Below are 19,180 nucleotides of genomic sequence, written 5' to 3'. Positions count from 1 at the left end.
GCCTTGATAGGTGGTGGTCGCTGTGGCAGAGCAGTAAGGTCAGCTGTCCCTCTGAGGAAGCAGCCAGTTCCTAATGAGTGGCAGGACCAGGAACTTCAGCATTGGAGGAAGTAAGCCCCAGTCTCATCCCAGCATAAGAAGAAATTTGGGCTATTTGGGGAATCTGAGGCCCTGGTGACAGTTTTAGGTTCCAGGGCATTATTAGGTGCCTGTAGGGTCGCAATGATGAGGTTATAGGGGCAAAATATGAAGGGGTGTGTATGTGCGAGAGGAAGTTCTCCGGGTTCTGGAAATGCCCCGTGTCCTGTGGAAGTGGAACCTGGACCTGCTTCCTGCACACAGAACACACTCCGGTCCGTAGGCGTTTCCCCAGCACTGCATGAGCGTTATCACTGGAGAGCTGGTTAGATTCGGGCATGGGGTTATTACACACAGGTCCCCCAAGTTCATAGTTTGTGCATAGCTTCTAGAGCAGCCTTACAATTTGACTGAGACTCTGTAAGTTCCTTGTGCCATAAATGGGATTACACTGAAGGCAAATGGTGATCTCAGCAAAATTCCACTCCATGATGTCATCGCTGGGCTATCCAGCAAAGCTCGAGGTAAAAGGCAGCAGCAAGGCAAGGGTTTGGGTCCTGGACATGAGCCAGCACCATGTCTCGGGGATGGCGAGGCCCGTACTTGTAGCAGTAAGGAGAGGCTGTTTGGTGGTGACCTCGTGGTCAAAGTGATTTTCCTCTACCAGGGGCTTAAAGAGATAAGTAAGCAAAAAAGAAATGACCCCTTTAAAATGCGTGCCAGGGCATGAACCGATACTTCTCAAAAAAAGACATACAAGAGGCTAACAAACATATGAAAAAATGCGTTACATTACTGATCATTAGAGAAATGCAAATAAAAACCTCAATGAGATACTAATTCATACTAGTCAGAATGGCTGTTATGAATATTCAAAAAATAACAGATATTGGCAGGACTGCATAGAGAAGAGAGCGCTTATACACTATTGGGGGAGTGTTAATTTGTTCAGACACAGTGGCAAGCAGTTTAGGGATTTGCCAAATAACAAAGAACTCTCATTCCACCGAGCAATCCAACTACTGGGTACACATCCAAAGAAAACAAATCATTCTGCGTAAAAGACACATGCAGTCGCATGTTCATGCGAGCATCACTCACGATAACAAAGACATGGAATCGACCTAGATGCCCATCGGTGGTGGATTGGATGAGAAAAAGTGGCACATGTACATCATGGGATACTACAGTCATAAAAGAGAATGAAATTGTGTTGTTTGCAGAAAGATGGATGCAGCTGGTAGCCATTATCCTTAGCGAATTAACACAGGAGCAGGAAACCAAATATCACATGATCTCACTTATAAGTGGGAGCTACACAGCGGGTGCTCATGGACTCATGGACATAAAGGAGGGAAGAATGGGCAGCAGGGACTGGGAGAGGGACCAGGGAGGGAGGAGAGCAAATGTTGTAGCCCTGTCTATTGTGTAGTATGCTCTCTATCTGGGCGATCGGATAAATTGTACCCAAACCCTCAACTTTGCCCTATAGATCCACCCTACATATGACAAAGCTGAACATGGACCCAGGAATCTAAAATAAAAGTTAAAAAATAATGAGATTCATTGATGTGTCTTGTTCCGATGAAGCTATTTTCTCCCTGGATGATCTCTTGGGCAGGGGTGCTGTAGTCTGAGTTAGTGGCCATCCCGGTGGTGGTGGCCTTCCCAGGTGGTCACCCATGAAGGAATGTGGGTTCTGGGCATTCCCTTTACTGCTGCTGTTGCACAGCCTGACAGCTCCTGTGTGTCTGGTTCAGCAGCAGCCGTACCAGTAGCACCCGGAGTGATTTCAGGAGTTCAGGGAGCACAGAATGCGCCGCAAGTGGCTCTGAGTCAGTGGTGGCTCCTGGTTCTGCCTTCCTCACCCCTAATTCAGTGTCTTGATGTCCTTCTGTCCCAGGCTTGGCTGTAGTGGTGAGCACTCCAGGCTAGTGCATGGTACTCCTTTCGTGGGACCCACTGGGTTCCCAGCCTGTGTTGAGGTTGCACCTGTTCCTTGTCCAGTGGCTTTCCAAATTTCATCTCAACTAACACAGAGATTCTTCTCTTGCAGTCCCTTTCACATTTCTTTTTGGACTGCCCTAGCACCTTGGCAGAACTCTGGAGTTTCAGCCAACAAGTGTTTTGTCTGAAAGTCTTTGCAACACTTTCCCTTCCATGTTTATCCTCAGTCCCTGACCCTAGCCTGATTTTCCCATTTTCTCCACCAGTGTCAACACCCAGTGACAGTAGACATGGCTGAAGCTGTTCTTTCACACACATGCATTTGACATGTCAGGGAATATTGAAGTGAGGCTGAACTCTCCATGAGAGCCTTGACACCATCAGAGTGAAGGAAATATTCTGGAGAAGCTGTGGGTGAGGGTGCAGATGTGGGCGTGAGAGGAGAGAGGCCTGCAGAGCAGCAAGAATATTCCCACACACGTTGAGGCTGTCTGGTGGCCCCAGCAGACACAGTGTGTGTGGATCTTGGGCACACCCCTGAGACCTGGTTTTGAGCTGGTAGGGAAGGGCATTCGTGGAACACAGCGTGCATGTTAGCATGAGGCAGAGCGGGGGTGCGTGGGGATGAACTCTGAGGAGGACGGGCCACATCCCAGCTCCTCAGAGTGCAACGCCCTGTCCCTCCCCTCAGCCGTTTGTCCACCCTCCTGCAGGGAGGGTCGTGGTGCTGCCTGTGCCACACAGAGACTCCCGCATTTGCAGATCCACTGGAACAGGCAAGAACTCCAAGTTCCCTGCACTTTATCCGCGTTTCCCAGCTGCCTCTCTCAGGTTGTCTATGTGTCTGGTGTTGTCGTCTGCAGCAATTTTACAATAAACCATGAAGAAATAACTTCCTTGAGCTGTTTTAAAATGTAGCCCTGAATCCCTGACTCTTTTCACATAAAAATGGAGGTGAAAATGTCTCCTGTTGAATCTAGATTGGGTGACATCTTGACCAGTTGAACACACCTGACTTAGCCCCGTGCCGTTTGTAGGGCTAAGGTCATAAGAAGTTGGTATCTTTCACTTCCTGTGTATTGGATGGTGCTGCAGCCTAAACGTTTTTGTCCCTCTGAAATTCATATGTTGAAATCCCTACCCCAGGTGATATCACGAAAAGGTGGGGCTTTCTGGGAGCTGATAAGTTCATGAGGGTGGAGTCCTTACGAATAGGATTAGTGCCCCTGAGGAAGAGGCTGCAGAGAGCTCCTTCATGCCTTCTCCCAAGTGAGGAAGCCGTAAGAAGGTGCTGTCTATGAAGCAAAAGGCTGGTCCTCACCAGACACCAAATCTGTTGGCACCTTGATTTGGACACCTCAGCCTCGAGAACACTGAGAAATGTATTTTTGTTGTTTATAAGTCACTTGGTGTATGGTATTTTTTTTTCTAGCACCCCACATCTACTAAGATTGCTGGTGCCTTTGAAGCCCAGATACCATGCTTGGAGGAAGTCTAAGCATTGCAAAAAGTGAGGAACTGAGCCCACCTGCAAGGATGAGCTAGAGAACCCAGAGCAACCAGCTTTCTAGGAAAACAAAACTGATACGCAGTGTTTGTAAATCTGTCTGGTTCAAATCCTCCTAGCTATGAGTGGGATAAAAAGTGTCACACCTATCTTTTCTCTCATGAGCTGGCATGACCTGGCCTCAGTGCATCACAGTGTCTCATCCCTCAGCCTGTCAGAGCTCCCACTGAGCCAGCCAAGCACTCCCTGCTACCTGTGTGCAAGCATCTTGGCCCTGAGGTTTTCAGCTCCCAGCAGAACCTCTCCTCTGATGCCCATGGAGGGAGCTATGTCCCAATTGCAAATGTGTGAATGAAGACCTGATCTTGCTGTCTTAATTCCCCAAGGTTTGTGGTGTCTTTTCACACAGCCCTAGATGAACAGAGGGCATTTTCACAGTATTGCTGAGGAATTGGATTTGTACATATTTTGTGTGTTTAAATCTCAGCTTCTCTAAAATAGTGATAAAATAGGAATGAATTTTCTCAACTTCTTCCCAAAGTGTCACAAAGAGCCCATCGTGGTGGGGGCATGGAACTGTGGACTCTGTGGAGTGGCTGAAGAGCCCCCCTCACCTATTCTTAGTTTGAATTTTTCCTGTGTGGAGCAGGGGTAGTGTGGGATCCAGGGGGAGTCTCAGTCTCTCCACTGAGTGACAGACTCAGAGGAGGGCATGGGACTCAGGAGTTGGCTGAAACAATGAAGAAAGAAATAGGGGTTTTCTCCTTTATAACAAAAAGGGAGGCTGTGGGGAGATAACCACAGCTCATAAGGCTGTCGCTTGGGGAGTGAGCCCAAGTTAAGATCAAGAGAAAAATGGGGTTGATGAAAGGTAAAGACAACAAGGTCTCTTATGCTTTGGGTCCTTCAATCAGGGATTTTATGAAGCCAGAATTGTTTGTTAACTATCAGGTGTGGCAATCAAAATGTTAACTCAGCTTGTTGTGGTTTCTTAGATTTGAATGCAAAACTCAACTAATATGCCTGAAAATGATATCAAAATCTTACCTAGCTCAGAGAATCTGAGTTAAAGACGATACAGTTCATAAGAACAGGAAATGAGGGTAGATGACAGGTGTTCCTGGTGCAGCCTGGGGAAGAGATGCCTGGGTTATTCCCAGGCACATTTCTGTAGAACAGCCTTATCAATGCTGATCAGCAGGGAAGGAGGGACGGCTACGGGAGAGGCTGGAAGAGCAGCGGGTGAGTCAGCGACAGGGACCTTCATACTTGATATTCAGAGGTGGAGGAATTCCAGGTGGTGGCAGGACCGTGGGGTGGAGGGCTGGAACAGAGGTGGGGGTCACTGTCAGCCAGGAGGATACAGCATTGAGAGGTTGGGAGGGCGACTGAGGGGAAAGGTTAGAGTGGGCTCTTTCCCTTAGGTTCTTCATGAGTTGTTTGTTTCTTAGTGAAAAAGGAAAAAATTCAGGTATTCATAAAATGGAATGAGTACTTTTCAGATCCCTTTCATTCTGGTTTGGCTTGTAAGTGGAGTTTAGAAAATCAGAAAAGAATTAGCCAAAGAAACCTATTTCATTTATTGTACAAGAAAAAATTCACCAAGACGTCTCAGAAATGTGAAGGAAGCGCTTATTGTAGACTGGTGAAATAGGAGTCAGAAGGTTGCAATAGGGAGAGCCGTTGGCCTCAACTTCCCTGAAGACAAAGGCAGGAAAGGTGAAACCCTGGGTGAGCTAGGAGAAATGCACTGGAGGTGGGCACCCACTCTGTCCTCCCTGGGGTCTGCATGGGCTTCCCCATCCATGCAGTGTCCCAGTGGGGTGCCTGGATCCCTGAGCTGCCTCAGCACCCTGCAGCAACCAGAAGGCTACCGTTTTCCTGGTGAAATGCTGTCCCTCCCTCACCCCTTAAACCCTCTGAAGCTGTATTTTCCAGGCAGAATCAGATTCTCAGCGGCTTTAAGGCAACACAAGAGAGTGCGTGTTGCAAAGTGCAGTGGAGCATTTGTGCTTGTGCGTTTTCTGGGTGTGAAGACAACTTTATGGCTGTGAAATCCACGTCTTAGTAGACATGGCTGGAGGGTGCTCTTAATGTGGACATCCCAGTGTGGGCCGCTGTGGTTTCTGTTCCATGCATCCCGCCTTTGCTAACAACCCATTTCCCTCTTAAAGTTGTTTCAGTGAATCTCCTGTAACCCAATGGCTTAAAAGGCAAATGTGTGACCTGGACACGTTCAATAAAACTCCAGTTCTTTAGGACAGAGATGATGCTGCTTTCTCATGAGGAGGAGTGATTTTGTGACAGCGTGAAGTTTAAGCTGACACCGATTGTTTGCCCACCCCACGGGAGTTCTTTGAGAGTGGATCCAGAGAAAATGAGGCAGAGGGAAAAGACAGAGCAGTGGATGGGGAGATTCGTCGTGTGATTTGGGCCTTCGTTTCCATTTGAGTCTGAAGCCCAAACTCCTACTTGAAATTCCTAGAATTTGGAATTTTATTTTTTTTAAACACTTAGGGTTCTGGTAGGTGCATCCCAAGTGCCTTGAGATACCAAGACACATCAAATATGAAAGAGATGTAAAGACAGAAATCTTGCAACAAAGTATTTATTTTGGATGAGAAAAGGAAATGGAGGACAAGGTACAGGAGTAACAAGAATTTCTTTTAACTCTCAAAGTAAATTCTGAGCTTATTTTTCTTGATTCTGCAAGCTCAGCGGCAGCAGATCTGGTGGAGTGTACCATGAAAGGCGCAGGACCCAAAGCCACGTTATAACAAACGGCAAACTCCTCTTCCGCAAATGCACCTCAAGCCTCTCGCTGAGTCTGGGGACACAGAGAAATCATCATAAATGGATCAGAAGGTCAGCAGTGCTGGTAAAGGGAATCTTGGAGAAGTGATGTGCTAGTTAATGAGTGATGTTGGCTGTATTAGGGCCAGTAGCATGAACAACCTCAGTGAACAGGAATAAATACACAGAGCAGTGCTGGTCACACAGGATTCGAGAGTCACTCACATTTGCTCTCATTTTTGTGCTTCTGCCCCATCACACACACAGCTGAACACACTCTTGGGCTTGGCTCTACTTTTTAAAATCTATTCTATAGATACAGTAAAATATTCTCCTTGTAATGAAGTCTACTTGTTTGAATCCAGAAAGAATTAGTCAGACTGTCTCTTCATATCTTAAACCTACTGAATTTCACAGACATATCTTGATGTCAAGTTTTATTTTTTAATTTTATTGATTTTCTAAAGTGAAAGGATTGTTAAGGAAGTAAAGGAATAAAAGAATGGTTACTCTCCAGGCAGAGCAGCCTCAACTCTTTAAAGACAGAAAACCTGTTAGATTTATTGGGCTCGCTATTCAATTTATAGATGAGAAAACCAAGGCCCAGAGATGCTAACTGAAGCCACCTAAGTGACATGGACCATTGAGACTCGATTCCAGACTCTGTCTCCCGTCCATCCCTCTAGACCCTGCAGCTCTGCATGCCGGCCTGTCTCACCTAAAAGCGGAAGGGCGGCACTTTCATCCCATGTAACGGCATGAGCCACTTCCTGATCATCTGCTCCAGGCTGCTCCTGGGCTGCAGCTTCATCAGCTCTTGCCCGGAGTGGCTCCGCCTGAGCCTGCAGGGCCACCAGGAGAAGCATGGCAGCGAGGAGGGCGAAGGTCTTCATGGCTGGGGTGACCTGGAGGAGGGAGAGCAGGAGCAGATGAGTCGGTAGAGAGGAGGGAGCCTGGATGTGTAGGTCTGCAGACAGAAGGCTCAAAGACAAGAAAGCTTGAACCTTCTCAGAGAGAGGTGTGCATTTCGTTGGAGACTGTGTGGGATCCCGTTGGTCTCAATGTCCCTGTTTTCTTCCTTTGCTCTCCCAGCTTTCACTCTAGTTTGAATCTCTATGTGTAGTGTCTGTGTTGTGTTGGAGAGGATGGTGATGACGAGGATCCTGTCATGATTTTCCCGTTTCTCACTTCATTACATATTTACTTTTTACAATTCTACCAAAGGATAACAGCAGTGCTTTTGTTCAATAAGTTCAGGGTACAAATGTCTCTTCCTGCAGATGGCCCCACTACTCTCTATAGGTCTACACTGTGGCAGCAGGCATGAGTTCCTATCAAGTGAAGAGCCATTTGTTGCAGGCATCAAGGGCGTGACCACTCTCATGAAGGTATGGGGTGAGTAGCTTCCTGTAGGGGCCAGTGTGAAGAGGACAATGACACTATCAGGCGATGGGTGAAATGAACACAGTGATATCGAAGTAAATAGTTCGTCTACAGCCAAAAATTTCTTTCCAGCTCTATTGAGATTTGAATAAGAATTCAATCTTGGTATATATCTACTGTATACCACCTTAGGATTTGGTGTTCGTATACATGTGGTCCTTTATCAACTCAAAATAGATCGAAGACCCAAACATAGAACTGAAGCCATAAAATGACAAGAGGAACATATGAAGATAACGCTTTGTCATTGGTGTTGATAATGATATCTTTCCTATGACACCAAAGACACAGGCAATAAATGGGAAAATAGACAAGTGGGGCTACACTGACCCCTAAAGCATCTGCATGTCAAAAAACAAACCAACAAACAAATAACTGAGTGAAAAAGCAACCCAGAAAATGAAAGACAATAATTGCAAACCCTAAGTGGTAGAAGGGGTAAATATCTAAATACATAAGTAAGTCAAACAACTCAAAAGCAAATAACAAGTAACCTGTTTGAAAAACAGGCCAAGGAGCAGGATAGGCTCCTCTCCAAATACAAGGATGTTCTAAGGAGCTATTGTTGTCTCTATCGGACGTGTCAAGTAGGACACATGTATTTAGAAGGAAATTCCTTGAGTTTCTCCATTAATTGAGCTGGTAGCTAATGCTCCCAGCAGTCACCAGAAGTTCAGACAGAAATGCACAGCAGGGGATTCACCCACTAGGTCCCTCTGGGGTGGCCCGTGAGTCAGAGGTCAGATTGGGGGCACAGGTTCAATGTTGAAGCCTCAATGTGAAAGTGTAAGTTTTGGGTTACTTACAGATCCTCAAGCTAGGCAGAGTGAAGAGAGAGGGCAGACAGCAGTCCTCTGTCCTGGGTGTCCTGTAACAAGAGCAGCCGTGCACAAACAGGAGAGGACTTCCCTATTTAAGAGTCATTTGGGATCAGGTGTCCTAATATCCTGGGTTACTTTCCGTTGGGTATATTAAATAACTCTGGTGGCAAGGGCAGTTGAGAAATTTGTTGGGAAGCTGGGGTTCAGACAGGAGTCCATGGAGGGTCCCCTCATCTGCCTTAGTCAGCCCTGGCCAGGCCCAGGCAGCAACCAATGATGGATTCTCCATGACTCCTAAGACAATGGACCCCGAGATGCCTGCGCTGGTGGCTGATGTTGAGCTAGTTGCAGCAAGGGAATATTTAAAGCCCCCAGGAGAGCCTGGCCTGCATATCACAGGATACACTCTGTTAGGGAGACAAGTTCACGACTGACACCCATGCACAGGACAGGATGAGGAATCCTGCCCTGAACCAGCCTCCCCAGTACCTGAGCTCTAACCATAACAAGACATCAAAGCCCATTGGTGGGCTGGGATGTTGCAGACCACCTGGTCATGACTGAATCCCACCTCGCCTTGTGTTACCAGGCGGGGCAGGTTTTGCTGGGTTCGTTAAGGATGTGCACACAGCATGTGGTTCCCTAGAGTGGAAAATTGCCTCATTGCTTGGGCAATGGACAGTTTAAGGCCAAACGAATGTCTGGGACCATTGGGGCCGAGGACTCCTGAGCTTGCTGCTTGAGACCTAATGTCTCTTGAAAGTCTCTCAGGGAGGCGTCCAAGGTGGCAGTGAGTTTGATGTTAGCTTGCATCACCTGGTGCTTTGTGCACAAATACCTTGCTCTTAAGCCAATTCTGGGCAGGCTTAAGAGTCTCCAGGCACACAGCGTGAGTGGGATGATCACTGGTCGCTTGAAATACGCAGGCTCGAATTCCTGTGGTTCCTCCTGTGTTATTTGAGGAGAATTCCTAAGAAGACTGGAGCACATTTTAAAATGTACCACTATCCACTCTCCTCCTCCTTCTCCTAGTGAGGTAGATGGGATAAGGTTTCTGGAAATGAGAAAAGAAAGCAGTCACTTGAGAGGCAATAAATACCTACGGTGAGGTTGCTGAACCCAGTGTACAGGCCAGACAGCCCCTGCCGCCATGGGAAGGTCATGCACAGAGCTGGTCCCACAGGCTGGGTGCTCAGGTCCTCCCCTGCAGCTCTGTGTGAAGGCGGCAGGCATTGGTCTGTGGAGGACTGGGGGCAGTGGAGTGAGAACTGAAGCATCTCCCTCAATCTTACAGAAGGAGGAGGCGTCTCAAGCGTTGATAGGTGGTGGTCGCTGTGGCAGAGCAGTACGGTCAGCTGTCCCTCTGAGGAAGCAGCCAGTTCCTAATGAGTGGCAGGACCAGGAACTTCAGCATTGGAGGAAGTAAGCCCCAGTCTCATCCCAGCATAAGAAGAAATTTGGGCTATTTGGGGAAACTGAGGCCCTGGTGACAGTTTTAGTTTCCAGGGCATTAGTAGGTGCCTGTAGGGTCGCAATGATGAGGTTATAGGGGCAAAATATGAAGGGGTGTGTATGCGCGAGAGGAAGATCTCCGGGTTCTGGAAATGCCCCCTGTCTTGCGGAAGTGGAACCTGGACCTGCTTCCTGCACACAGAACACACTCCAGTCCGTAGGCGTTTCCCCAGCACTGCATGAGCATTATCACTGGAGAGCTGGTTAGATTCGGGCATGGGGTTGTTACACACAGGTCCCCCAAGTTCATAGTTTTTGCACAGCTTCTAGGGCAGCCTTACAATTTGACTGAGACTCTGTAAGTTCCTTGTGCCATAAAGTAATGGGATTACACTGAAGGCAAATGGTGATCTCAGCAAAATTCCACTCTATGATGTCATCGCTGGGCTACCCAGCAAAGCACGAGGTAAAAGGAAGCAGCAAGGCAAGGGTTTGGGTACTGGACATGAGCCAGCACCATGTCTCGGGGGTGGCGAGGCCCGTACTTGCAGCAGTAAGGAGAGGCTGTTTGGTGGTGACCTCGTGGTCAAAGTGATTTTCCTCTAGAAGGGACTTAAAGAGATAAGTAAGCAAAAAAGAAATGACCCCTTTAAAATGTGTGCCAGGGCATGAACAGATACTTCTCAAAAAGAAAAAGACATAGAAGAGGCTGACAAACATATGAAAAAATGCTTTACATTACTGATCATTAGAGAAATGCGAATAAAAACCTCAATGAGATACTAATTCATACTAGTCAGAATGGCTGTTATGAATATTCAAAAAATAACAGATATTGGCAGGACTGCATAGAGAAGAGAGCGCTTATACACTATTGGGGGAGTGTTAATTTGTTCAGACACAGTGGCAAGCAGTTTAGGGATTTGCCAAATAACACAGAACTCTCATTCCCCCGAGCAATCCAACTACTGGGTATACATCCAAAGAAAACAAATCATTCTGCGTAAAAGACACATGCAGTCGTATGTTCATGCGAGCATCACTCACGATAACAAAGACATGGAATCGACCTAGATGCCCATCAGTGGTGGATTTGCTGAAAAAAATGTGGCACATATACATCATGGGATACTACAGTCATAAAAGAGAATGAAATTGTGTTGTTTGCAGAAAGATGGATGCAGCTGGAAGCCATTATCCTTAGCGAATTAACCCAGTTGCAGGAAACCAAATATCGCATGATCTCACTTATAATTGGGGGCTACACAGCGGGTACTCATGGACTCATGGACATAAAGGAGGGAAGAATAGGCAGCAGGGACTGGGAGAGGGACCAGGGAGGGAGGAGAGCAAATGTTGTAGGCCTGTCTATTGTGTAGTATGCTCTCTATCTGGGCGATCGGATAAATTGTACCAAAACCCTCAACATTGCCCTATAGATCCACCCTACATATGACAAAGCTGAACATGGACCCAGGAATCTGAAATAAATGTTGAAAAATAATGAGATTCATTGATGTGTCTTGTTCCGATGAAGCTGTCGTCTCCCCGGATGATCTCTTGGGCAGGGGTACTGTTGTCTGAGTTAGTGGCCATCCCGGTGGTGGTGGCCTTCCCAGGTGGTCACCCATGAAGGAATGTGGGTTCTGGGCATTCCGTTTACTGCTGCTGTTGCACAGCCTGACAGCTCCCGTGTGCCTGGTTCAGCAGCAGCCGTACTAGTAGCACCCGGAGTGATTTCAGGAGTTCAGGGAGCACAGAATGCGCCGCACGTGGCTCCGAGTCGGTGGTGGCTCCCGGTTCCGCCTTCCTCACCCATAATTCAGTGTCCTGATGTCCTTCCCTCCCAGGCTTGGCTGTAGCGGTGAGCACTCCAGGCTAGTGCCTGTTAGTCCTTTCGAGGGACCCACTGGGATCCCAGCCTGTGTTGAGCTTGAACCTGTTCCTTGTCCAGTGGCTTTCCAACTTTCATCTCAACTAACACAGAGATTCTTCTCTTGCAGTCCCTTTCGCATGTCTTTTTGGACTGCCCTAGAACCTTGGCAGAACTCTGGAGTTTCAGCAAACAGGTGTCTTGTGTAAAAGTCTTTGCAACACTTTCCCTTCCATGTTTATCCTCAGTCCCCGCCCCAGCCTGATATTCCCATTTTCTCCACCAGTGTCAACACCCAGTGACAGTAGACATGGCTGAAGCTGTTCTTTCACACACATGCGTTTGATGTGTCAGGGAATATTGAAGCGAGTCTGAACTCTCCATGAGAGCCTTGACACCATCAGGTTGAAGGAAATATTCTGGAGAAGCTGTGGGTGAGGGTGCAGATGTGGGCGTGAGAGGAGAGAGGCCTCCAGAGCAGCATGAATATTCCCACACACGTTGAGGCTGTCTGGTGGCCCCAACAGACACAGTGTGTGTGGATCTCGGGCACACCCCTGAGACCTGGTTTTGAGCTGGTAGGGAAGGGCATTCGTGGAACACAGCGTGCATGTTAGCATGAGGCAGAGCGGGGGTGGGTGGGGATGAACTCTGAGGAGGACGGGCCACATCCCAGCTTCTCAGAGTGCAACGCCCTGTCCCTCCCCTCAGCCGTTTGTCCACCCTCCTGCAGGGAGGGTCGTGGTGCTGCCTGTGCCACACAGAGACTCCCGGGTCTGCAGATCCAGCTGGGACAGGCAAGAACTCCAAGTTCTCTGCACTTTATCCGCGTTTCCCAGCTGCCTCTCTCAGGTTGTCTATGTGTCTGGTGTTGTCGTCTGCAGCAATTTTACAATAAACCATGAAGAAATAACTTCCTTGAGCTGTTTTAAAATGTGGCCCTGAATCCCTGACTCTTTTCACATAAAAATGGAGGTGAAAATGTCTCCTGTTGAATCTAGATTGGGTGACATCTTGACCAGTTGAACACACCTGACTTAGCCCCATGCCGTTTGTAGGGCTAAGGTCATAAGAAGTTGGTATCTTTCACTTCCTGTGTATTGGATGGTGCTGCAGCCTAAACGTTTTTGTCCCTCTGAAATTCATATGTTGAAATCCCTACCCCAGGTGATATCACGAAAAGGTGGGGCTTTCTGGGAGCTGCTAAGTTCCGGAGGGTGGAGTCCTTGTGAATAGTATGAGTGCCCTTGAGGAAGAGGCTGCAGAGAGCGCCTTCATGCCTTCTCCCAAGTGAGGAAGCCGTGAGAAGGTGCTGTCTATGAAGCAAAAGGCTGGTCCTCACCAGACACCAAATCTGTTGGCACCTTGATTTGGACACCTCAGCCTCGAGAACACTGAGAAATGTATTTTTGTTTTTTATATGTCACTTGGTGTATGGTATTTTTTTTTCTAGCACCACACATCTACTAAGATTGCTGGTGCCTTTGAAGCCCAGATACCATGCTTGGAGGAAGTCTAAGCATTGCAAAAAGTCAGGAACTGAGCCCACCTGCAAGGACGAGCTAGAGAACCCAGAGCAACCAGCTTTCTAGGAAAACAAAACTGATAAGCAGTGTTTGTAAATCTCTCTGGTTCAAATCCTCCTAGCTATGAGTGGGATAAAAAGTGTCACACCTATTTTTCTCTCATGAGCTGGCATGACCTGGCCTCAGTGCATCACAGTGTCTCATCCCTCAGCCTGTCAGAGCTCCCACTGAGCCAGCCAAGCACTCCCTGCTACCTGTGTGCAAGCGTGTTGGCCCCGAGGTTTTCAGCTCCCAGCAGAACCTCTCCTCTGATGCCCATGGAGGGAGCTATGTCCCAATTGCAACTATGTGGATGAAGACCTTATCATGCCGTCTTAATTCCCTAAGGGTTGTGGTGTCTTTTCACGCAGCCCAAGATGAACAGAGGGCATTTTCACAGTATTGCTGAGGAATTGGATTTGTACATATTTTGTGTGTTTAAATCTCAGCTTCTCTAAAATATTGATGAAATAGGATGAATTTTCCCAACTTCTTCCCAAAGTGTCACAAAGAGCCCATCGTGGTGGGGGCATGGAACTGTGGACTCTGTGGAGTGGCTGAAGAGCCCCCCTCACCTATTCTTAGTTTGAATTTTTCCTGTGTGGAGCAGGGGTAGTGTGGGATCCAGGTGGAGTCTCAGTCTCTCCACTGAGTGACAGACTCAGAGGAGGGCATGGGACTCAGGAGTTGGCTGAAACAATGAAGAAAGAAATAGGGGTTTTCTCCTGGAGATCAGCAAGAGAGGCTGTGGGGAGATAACCACAGCTCAAATGGCTGTCGCTTGGGGAGTGAGCCCAAGGTAAGATCAAGAGAAAAATGGGGATGATGAAAGGTAAAGACAACAAGGTCTCCTATGCTTTGGGTCCTTCAATCAGGGATTTTATGAAGCCAGAATTCTTTAAGTATCAGGTGTGGCAGTCAAAATGTTAACTCAGCTTGTTGTGGTTTCTTAAATTTGAATGCAAAACTCATCTAATATGCATGAAAATGATATAAAAATATTACCTAGCTCAGAGAATCTGAGTTAAAGACGGTACAGTTCATAAGAACAGGAAATGAGGGTAGATGACAGGTGTTCCTGGTGCAGCCTGGGGAACAGAATCCTGGGTTATTCCCAGGCACATTTCTGTAGGAGAACAGCCTTATCAATGCTGATCAGCAGGGAAGGAGGGACGGCTGCTGGAGAGGCTGGAAGAACAGTGGGTGAGTCAGCGACAGGGACCTTCATACTTGATATTCAGGGGTGGAGGAATTCCAGGTGGTGGCAGGACCGTGGGGTGGAGGGCTGGAACAGAGGTGGGGGTCACTGTCAGCCAGGAGGATACAGCATTGAGAGGTTGGGAGGGTGACTGAGGGGAAAGGTTAGAGTGGGCTCTTTCCCTTAGGTTCTTCATGAGTTGTTTGTTTCTTAGTGAAAAAGGAAAAAATTCAGATATTCATAAAATGGAATGAGTACTTTTCAGATCCCTTTCATTCTGGTTTGGCTTGTAAGCGGAGTTTAAAAAATCAGCAAAGAAATAGCCAAAGAAACCTATTTCATTTATTGTACAAGAAAAAATTCACCAAGACGTCTCAGAAATGTGAAGGAAGCGCTTATTGTAGACTGGTGAAATAGGAGTCAGAACGTTGCAATAGGGAGAGCCGTTGGCCTCAACTTCCCTGAAGACAAAGGCAGGAAAGGTGAAACCCTGGGTGAGCTAGGAGAAATGCACTGGAGGTGGGCACCCACTCTGTCCTCCCTGGGGTCTGCATGGGCTTCCCCATCCATGCAGTGTCCCAGTGGGGTGTGTGGACCCTGAGCTGCCTCAGCACCCTGCAGCAACAAGAAGGCTACCGTTTTCCTGGTGAAATGCTGTCCCTCCCTCACCCCTTAAACCCTCTGAAGCTGTATTTTCCAGGCAGAATCACATTCTCAGCGGCTTTAAGGCAACACAGGAGAGTGCATGTTGCAAAGTGCAGTGGAGCATTTGTGCTTGTGTGTTTTCTGGGTGTGAAGGCAACTGTATGGGTGTGAAATCCACGTCTTAGTAAACCTGGCTGCAGGGTGCTCTTAATGAGGACCTGCCTGTGTGAACTGCTGTGCTTTCTGTTCCATGCGTGCCGCCTTTGCTAACAACCCATTTCCCTCTTAATGAAAGTTGTTTCAGTGGATCCCATGTAACCCTATGTCTTAAAAGGAAAATGTAGAATCTGACATTGTTCAATGAAACTCGAATTATTTAGCACAGAGGATGGTGGTTTTCCCGGAGAAGTAACGATTTTGTGCTGCATGAACTTTAAGCTGACACTGATTGTTTGCCCAGTACATGGGAGCTCTTTGAGTGGATCCAGAGAAAATGAGGCAGAGTGAAAAGACAGAGCAGTGGATGGGGAGATTGGTGGTATCATATGGGCCTTCTTCTCAGTTAAAGTCTGAACCCCAAATCCTGCTTGAAATTCCTAGAATTTGGAATTTTGTTTTGTTTAAAAACTTAGGGTTCTCGTAGGTGCATGCCAAGTGTCTTGAGACACAAAGACACATCAAATGTGAAAGAGATGTAAAGACAGAAATCTTGAGATAAGGTATTTATATAGGATGAGAAAATGAAATTGAGGATAAGGTACAGGAATAGTAAGAATTTCTTTTACTCTCAAAGAAAATAATGAGCTTATTTTCCTTGATGCTGCAAGCTCAGCGGCAGCAGATCCGGTAGAATGCACCAAAGGCGCAGGACCCAAAGCGACGTAGAGCCGAAAGGCAAATTGGTCTTCTGCAAATGCACCTCAAGCCTCTCCCTGAGCCTGGGGACACAGAGAAAGCATCATAAATGGATCACCAAGGTCAACAGTGGGTTGTAAAGGGAATCTTGGAGAAGTCACGTGCCAGCTGATGAGTGATGTTGTCTGCATTAGGGCCGGTGGCATGAACAACATCAGTCAATAGGAATAAATACACAGAGCAGTGCTGGTCACACAGGATTTGAGACTCATTCTCATTTGCTCTCAGTTTTGTGCTTCTGCCCCATCACACCCACACCTGAACACCCTCTTAGGCTTGGCTCTACTTTTTAAAATCCATTCTATAGATACAGTAAAATATTGTCCTTGTAATGAAGTCTACTTGTTTAGATCCAGAAAGAACTAGTCACACTATCTCTTCATATCTTAAACCTACCGAGTTTCACAGGCATATCTTGGAATCAAGTCTTTCCTTCTTATTTATTTTTTCTAAAGTGTAAGGATTATTAAGAAAGTAAAGGAGTAAAATAATGGCTATTCTCCAGGCAGAGCAGCCTCAAGTCTTTAAAGACAGAAGACCTGTTAGATTTATTGGGCTCTCTATGCAAGTTATAGATGAGAAAACCAAGGACCAGAGATGCTAAATGAAGCCACCTAAGTGACATGGACAATTGAGACTCGATTCCAGACTCTGTCTCCCGTCCATCCCTCTAGACCCTGCAGCTCTGTATGCCGGGCTGTCTCACCTGAAAGCGGAAGGGCGGCACTTTCATCCCATGTAAAGGCATGAGCCACTTCCTGATCATCTGCTCCAGTCTGCTCCTGGGCTGCAGCTTCATCAGCTGTTGCCTGAAGTGGCTCCCCCAGAGCCTGCAGGGCCACCAAGAGAACGGTGGCGGTGAGGAGGGCAAGGGTCCTCATGGCTACAGTGACCTGGAGGAGGGAGAGCAGGAGCAGATGTGTGGGGAGAGAGGAGTTAGCCTGAGTTTATAGGTCTGCAGAGAGAAGCCTCGGAGACAAGAGACTTTGCACCTTCTCAGTGAGAGGAGGGGTGAATTTCATTGGAGATTGTGTGGGATCCCATTGGTCTCAATGTCCCTCTTTTCCTCCTTTGATCTCTCAGCTTTTATTCTAGTGTGAGTCTCTATTCACACTAGAAAGTGTGTGTAGATGGAGCAGGCGTTTGGAGAGGATGGTGGAGATGAGGGTCCTGGCATGTTTTTCCTGTTTCTCACTTCATTACATATTTACTTTTTAATAATCAACCGAAAGATAACAGCAGTGCTTTTGTTCAATAAGTTCAGGGAGCAAACGTGTCATTTTCTGCAGATGGCCCCACTACTCCCTGGAGGTCTACACTCTGGCAGCAGGCATAAATTCCTATCAAGTGAAGAGTCATTTGTTGCAGGCATCAAGGGCGTGACCACCCTCATGAAGGCATGGGGTGAGTAGCCTCCTGTAGGAGCCAGTGTGAAGGGGACCATGACCCTATCACGTGATGGGTGAAATGAACACAGTGATATCGAGGTAAAAAGTTCGTCTACATCCAAAAGAAATTTTTCCTGCTCTACTGAGATGTGAATAAGAATTAAAAATGGTATAAAACTTTGTATACCAAGATAGGATTTGATTTTCATATACATGTGGTCTTTTATCATATGCTACATACACAAATCAACTCAAAATGTTTCGAAGACCCAAACATAGACCTGAAACCATAAAATGATGAGAGGAACGTATGAAGATAACGCTTTGACGCTGATGTTGGTAATGATATCTTTGCTGTGACAGCAAAGACACAGGCAATGAAAGGGAAAATAGACAAGTGGGGCTGCATTGAACATTAAAGCATCTGAAGGGCAAAAATCAAAAAAACAAACAACTGAGTGAGAACGTGACCCAGAACATGGGAGAAAATATTTGCAAACCCTAGGTGGTAGAAGGGGTAAATATCCAAATACATAAGGAAGTCAAACAACTCAAAAGCAAATAACAAGTAACCTGATTGAAAAACAGACCAAGGAGCAGGATAGGCTCCTCTCAAAATAAACTAATGTTTCAAGGAGCTGCTATTGTCTCCATTAGACATGTCAAGTAGGACACGTGTATTTCAAAGCAAATTTCCTGAGTTTCTCTATTAACTTAGCTGGTAGCCAGTGCCCCAGGCAACCACCAGAGGTTCAGAGAGAAATGCACAGCAGGGAATTCACCCACTAGGTCCCTCTGGGGTGGTCCAGGAGTCACAGGTCAGACTGGGGGCACAGCTTCAATGTTGAGACCTCAATGTGAGAGTTTAAGGTTTGTGTTACTTACAGATCCTGAAGTTAGGCAGAGTGACCAGATAGGGCAGACAGCAGTCCTCTGTCCCGGGTCTCCTGTAGCAAGAGCAGCCGTGCACAAACAGGAGGAGACTTCCCTATTTAAGGGTGATTTGGGATCAGGTGTCCTAATATCCTGGGTTACTTTCTGTTGGGTACATTAAATAACTCTGGTGGCAAGGGCAGTTGAGAAATTTGGAGGGACGCTGGGGTCTAGACGTGAGTCCACAGAGGGACCCCACATCTAACTCGGTCAGCCCTGGCCAGGCCCAGGCAGCAACCAAGGATGGATTCCATGACTCCTAACACAATGGACCCCAAGATGCCTGTGCTGATGGCTCAGGCTGAGGTAATTGCACCCAGGGAATATTTAAAGCCCCCAGGAGAGCCTGGCCTGCGTATCACAGGGTACACTCTGTTAGGGAGACAAGTTCACGATTGACACCCATGCACAGGAGAGGATGAGGAATCTTGCCTAAAGCAGCCTCCCCAGTACCTGTGCTCTAACCGTAACAACACATCAAAGCCGACTGGTTGGCTGGGATGTTGCAGACCACCTGATTGAGACTGAATCCCACCTCGCCTTGTGTTACCAGGCAGGGCAGGTTTTGCTGGGTTGGTTAAGGATGCGCACACAGCATGTGGTTCCCTGGAGCGGACAATTG

General features: G+C 47.2%; 1 protein-coding gene across 1 annotated transcript; it reads right to left on the bottom strand.

Moving 5' to 3' along the window:
* Window positions 1–6,131: 6,131 nt before the first annotated feature.
* On the bottom strand, window positions 6,132–18,561 carry LOC115830447 (theta defensin subunit A-like). Its single transcript, XM_030810221.1, has 3 exons — window positions 18,511–18,561; window positions 16,944–17,130; window positions 6,132–6,359 (listed from the first exon to the last, which is right to left on the bottom strand). The coding sequence occupies exons 2-3, from the start codon at window positions 17,116–17,118 to the stop codon at window positions 6,304–6,306; spliced, it is 231 nt and encodes a 76-aa protein (XP_030666081.1). The 5' UTR covers window positions 17,119–17,130; window positions 18,511–18,561; the 3' UTR covers window positions 6,132–6,303.
* Between the last annotated feature and the right edge of the window lie 619 nt (window positions 18,562–19,180).

Source organism: Nomascus leucogenys, chromosome 4 (genome assembly GCF_006542625.1).
Source record: "Nomascus leucogenys isolate Asia chromosome 4, Asia_NLE_v1, whole genome shotgun sequence".
NCBI lineage: Eukaryota > Metazoa > Chordata > Mammalia > Primates > Hylobatidae > Nomascus > Nomascus leucogenys.
The sequence above is the reverse complement of the archived record's forward strand: the minus strand, read 5'-3'. Positions and strand labels throughout refer to the sequence as shown.

What these genes read in the sequence shown, in the direction of transcription:
- LOC115830447 (XM_030810221.1), bottom strand. Translation starts at nt 17,118, where the DNA reads ATGAGGACCCTTGCCCTCCTCACCGCCACCGTTCTCTTGGTGGCCCTG. An exon ending in TGCCGCCCTTCCGCTTTCAG is followed by an intron (nt 6,360 to 16,943) that starts GTGAGACAGCCC and finishes CTGTGTCCCCAG; the next exon opens with ACTCAGCGAGAGGCTTGAGG.